This window comes from Ascaphus truei, chromosome 1 (assembly GCF_040206685.1).
Source record: "Ascaphus truei isolate aAscTru1 chromosome 1, aAscTru1.hap1, whole genome shotgun sequence".
Taxonomy (NCBI): domain Eukaryota; kingdom Metazoa; phylum Chordata; class Amphibia; order Anura; family Ascaphidae; genus Ascaphus; species Ascaphus truei.
The window spans coordinates 336,217,229-336,222,477 of NC_134483.1; the positions used below are offsets into that span (position 1 = coordinate 336,217,229).

General features: G+C 40.6%; 1 protein-coding gene across 1 annotated transcript; it reads left to right on the plus strand.

The window, feature by feature from the left end:
• The first annotated feature begins 1,344 nt into the window (after positions 1 to 1,344).
• On the plus strand, positions 1,345 to 4,953 carry LOC142468502 (uncharacterized). The gene is made up of 3 exons (XM_075575108.1): positions 1,345 to 1,621; positions 3,020 to 3,097; positions 3,463 to 4,953. The coding sequence occupies exons 1-3, from the start codon at positions 1,345 to 1,347 to the stop codon at positions 4,701 to 4,703; spliced, it is 1,596 nt and encodes a 531-aa protein (XP_075431223.1). The 3' UTR covers positions 4,704 to 4,953.
• Positions 4,954 to 5,249: the final 296 nt, after the last annotated feature.

The window sequence follows — 5,249 nt, forward strand, 5'->3', positions numbered from 1 at the left end:
TTATCCGATCACACACAGGTGTATCGGCGTGCGTGGCGGGGTGCTGATAGGTTGCCCAATCACAAATCTTGCTGAATCAGGCGAAACAAGCATGTTTTGGATTGCGCGCCATATTTAAAGGCAACGTGTACTGCTAATCATTCTCTGTGTTGTTGGGAGTGAGAGAGAGAGAGACGCACAGAGCTGGCTGATTGAACATTTGCATATTGACGGAGAGACTTGTTGTGTATTGGGTGAGCTTTGTCCATTGTTGTTTTGTTTACATCTTTGTCTTGTTTTATATGTGGAAGTGTTTCGTGTGATTGGCTGTACATTAGTTGTCTGTTTTTTGTGAGTGCTGGAAGTATGCCCGCAAAGCGTGGGAAGAGTGATGCTGGTGGGAGTGGGAGTGCTACTCGTGCGAGTACGCGTCGGAGTGAACGTACTGTTCAGGGGAGTGATGTTGCTGGTGCACCGAGTGGTGTTGCTGGGAGTGGGAGTGCTGTTGCTGGGAGTGGGAGTGCTGTTGCTGGGAGTGGGAGTGCTGTTGCTGGGAGTGCTGTTGCTGTGAGTGGGAGTGCTGTTGCTGTGAGTGGGAGTGCTGTTGCTGGGAGTGGGAGTGTTGTTGCTGGGAGTGGGAGTGCTGTTGCTGGGAGTGGGAGTGCTGGTGCTAGGAGTGGGAGTGCTGGTGCTAGGAGTGGGAGTGCTGGTGCTAGGAGTGGGAGTGCTGGTGCTGTGAGTGCTGCTGGTGGCGCAGTTGCTGATGGGGTGTCTGGTGGTGGCGTGCTTGCTGGTGGCCAGCTTTTGGAGGCTCTTCCATTGGAAGAAGGAGAATCCAGTCAGCACCAGCCAAGCTCTGACCCTAAACCTGCTCGGAAGAAACGTGTGGAGAAGCCACGTAATCCTCGCTTCAATGACCAGGAAAATACAGCTCTTGTCACTGGCATTCTGGAGCACTATGACAGTATATATGGACATTTACTAGGTAAGTGTACCTTTACATTTATTATTCAAATACATGTGATCCTAGGTCATCTGAGTTTTGTTCATATGCAAATATGGGTTCAGAATATCTTTCTATGTTAATTAGTCTGGAAACACAGCTTTTTATCATGCCTTACAAGGACAACTAAACACAGGCGGTCAATTTGCCATAACTGCATACAATATGAATGCAACCTTGCTTACATGTATAGGTTTAGTAGTGAATGCTCATGTGCTTCACATATTACACATAAAACAGCATGTTTGCTATCTCTTGGAACAGCTAGCAGTGTAGGAAACTGGTGCTTCTATTATTAATCATTTACCTCATATATTTTATATGTTTTTCAAGGGCGGACAAGTTCAGCAAGCAGAAAAGAAATGTGGGACACAATAGTCATTGGTGTCAATGCGTGTGGGAATCATGTGAGGGACAAGCGGAATTGTCACAAGAGATTTGATGATATTAGGTCCAAATTGAAAAAGAAAATACAACACCAACGTGTGCATGCTACTGGCACTGGAGGTGGGCCGACACCACAACGTCTCATATTAAGTCCATTGGAGGAGCTGCTTCGGGCAAAATTACTTCCCGTCGTCGTGGAAGGCTTACCTGGTGACCGTGATATAGGAATTTACCCCTCACAATTTCCACCAGGTGAGAAATATTACTGTACTAGGCGTGTCGTTGCTTACAGTTATTTTGCATAGTTACACTGCTTTTTATACTGTCTTCACAATATAAGCATACCTGCATCTATATATGTATATGTCTGATTCTGTATATATATATATATCTAAATAGACATATATGTTGTAGTCCTACTAAAAGCAGTAACTAATATAGCACGTGCCATTGCGTGCTCATTTACATGTGAATTCCCAAAATGCATTGCTGCAGTGGAAGCAATTGATGGTGGGCGAAGATGGGGAACAACAGGGTAGTACACATGTGTAACACATGTTAATCAGAAATTATTACTAGCTACAGGTACAGAACAGAAATATGTAGAATATTATTGTGTATTTTATTTATTTTACTCCGACAAACATGACATTACTGCCTATTTTAAGCATGCATCAAATATATTGCATGCAACGGCCTACAAACATCACTTGCACTAACACATCTATAGTTGTTTATGAAAAGGTCCATTTTTGCTTTAACTCATATACAGACAGCATAATGAGGCACACGTATCATATTTTATGTCATTGTTTTCATAACTTAAAAACTGCACACGACTATTTAGCTCATCTACCATTGTGTTAAAGCAGCTGCAATTAATATCTCATCACAGCATACACTTCAACAGAGGGGGTGGGGTTCAGCACACACACTAATTGCAGCCTCATTTTAGGGTCAACTTAGTTCACACCATTTTCACCTGTTTCAAGTAATTGAAAGGTGTGGCTGATTAGGCTTTTTGGGGAAGGGAATACCGTTCTTACAACCTGACTAGCACAACTGAAGTTAATCACACTCATTTGAAAGCTTCACTTTAGCTACTAAATGCCCCAACAACTCATTACTTATCAAAGCGTACGTCACACATTAGTTCACTCATATCTATAGTTGAACTACTACTATCAACGACACATTATCACACACTGCATGTGTTGTCTTGTTTAGTCACAGCCACATTCATGTGTGCCACATCTTATATTAATGTACCACACATATCCTCTACCAAAAACAACACTTTTTGCAATATGACCACCTTCATGATAACCATTGTGAATGGTCATCTCATGATAGTTATGTACATTATGATACTGATATCACTACACAACATATGATTTTTATGTACAAATTTTATCTATTTATCCTCACGCATTACTGCAGGAACATAGTATGTTTTATGTTAGGGAACTCAAAAGTTCTAAGTACACAGGCATGTACATTGTTATTACAACTATTTATGTTCACTTTCACACACACATTTTGGGTTAAGGAAATTATGCTGTTAGGTACTCATAAATACAGAACATACAATAACTGTTTGTTCAATATTTACACATGTAAATGTAAAACTTATGTTATTGTTATATATAGTTGCCCCTGAAGGACATGTGTCACCTGAGACTGAACAAGTGTCTTCACCTGGGTCAGCCAGCTCAACACACCTAGAAGGTGAGTGTATCAGTTGGTGGCCATATAATATGTGCTCTTCTATATGTTATGTTGTCATGTTCATTATTTGTTTTGCACATCTTCTTTAAATAGGATTACTTAGTGTCAGTGAAAATGAAGTGTAAGGCAACTTGTATTGTGTTAGTGATGTTAACTATCATGTAGGAGTTGTGAGTTTACAGCAAGTTTTCAGTCACTCATATTTCATACTGAGTCCAAACATTATTCTTAAGTCAAGGTAGTTTTTAATGTGAGGTTATAAAACGTATGGAAACATGTTAGTTGTTACTTATGACACAGTACAATTACATAGTAACACAGCAGAGATTAACATGCCATTTAATAATGTGTACATTTATTTGTAGAACATGATGAAGAGGATTTTGATGATGATGATGATGATGATGATGCCGCCGCCGCCGCCATAGACACACAAATACAAGCAAGTGACCATGAAGAGGTTCCAATTGAAACTGTTTTACCGCCAAATCGTCCAGCAAAAACCACATATGATGCAATTGTAGCTTCTGAGGGAAAAATTGTGGAAGCAGAAAATCGTCGCCATTCTGACCTGATGACAGTGCTGGAAAGGATGATTGCACTGCAGGAAGAAACAGTTTCACAATTGGCACATCTCCACAGAGTCTTCATTGAAGTGCCTAAACAGTTGCAAAAAATCAACACCTCATTCGAAGCATTAGTTGTTCAGCAAACAGAAGCTAATTACTGGAGAATGACTAATGTACCACAATTCAACAGCTCACAGGCAGGATCTGTTCATGCAGGTCAGTTTTCACCACATGCTTCTGATATTCATTCACCAGGCCCAAATGTTACCAGTCAAGTAGCAGACATTGCTGTGCAGGTTCCTGACGACATCCTACCGCTGCCATCTGTACAAATTCAGCAGCTGACACCTACAAAGGAGGCCACAAAAAGAAAACACAAGCAGTTACTACTGACCAGTTTTTGGTCAAAAACAACAAAAGACACACATGAAACAGACCAACCATCACTTGTGCAGTGTCTACCAACTTGCTCACATGTGTCAGTGGGCACAAGCCCTGTCCGTGAACAGTCACTACCCAAAAGCCCTGTAGGTGAGTCACTACCCAAAAGCCCTGTAGGTGAATCGCTGCCCAAAAGCCCTGTAGGTGAATCGCTGCCCAAAAGCCCTGTAGGTGAGTCACTGGCCACAAGCCCTGTAGGTGAGTCACTGGCCACAAGCCCTGTAGGTGAACAGTCACTACCCAAAAGCCCTGTAGGTGAGTCACTGCCCAAAAGCCCTGTAGGTGAGTCACTGGCCACAAGCCCTGCCCGTGAAGTGCCAGAGGCCAGTCAAAGTGGCTCTGTTGTACCTAAAGTTGGTGGCAAAAGAAAAAGGAAAATTCAAGAGACAACAAGCAGGCCTGTTACTCGCTCGCAAAAAGAACAAAAAAAATACATTTTAAAATTCACAAAATATGTCTTTGGCCTTGTTTTGTTGACTTCAGATTATCTAATTACTATTGTATGTATGCTGAAGACTGTGTTGTTTCCAAACTTTCAAGTATGTTCTTGTACACGTGAATTTTTGGAAATGTTAACACTCCTAATTAATGAATAGTGTTATAAATATTGATGTATTAATCGTCTGTTCAGTAATGCTCCACCAGGAGCCAGTTGCTAAGTTTAGAGAAGCTGCCATTGACTTTGCAGCAAAACATTGCATTTGGGTGTGTTAATTGATGTAATCATTGCATGTGCATATTATTTTCATGCAATTATAAAAGCACCTATTTAACTGCAAACATCTTTCTTGTACGTGTACAGCAGGATTTTGTGTTAAATATTACTTACCTTTGGTGGCCATTGTAATGTTGTCCTTTAATCATTTATGTGTTCTTGTTTCAAGAACATCTCTGAATTTATACTAAAATATATGTAGTATGTATTGATATATGCACACACACACACAGACACACACTGTGTGTGTGTGTGTGTATATATATAGTACTATCTAAACTGGTATAGATGTATTTACAAAAAACATACACTTCATGCTTCCTTGTGAAAACACACTATTTTAATAATACAGGCCTAATGTTTGACAACTATACTAAGTGTGAGCCTCTAACATTATTGGGTGCAAACAAATGTTTATTACTTAATT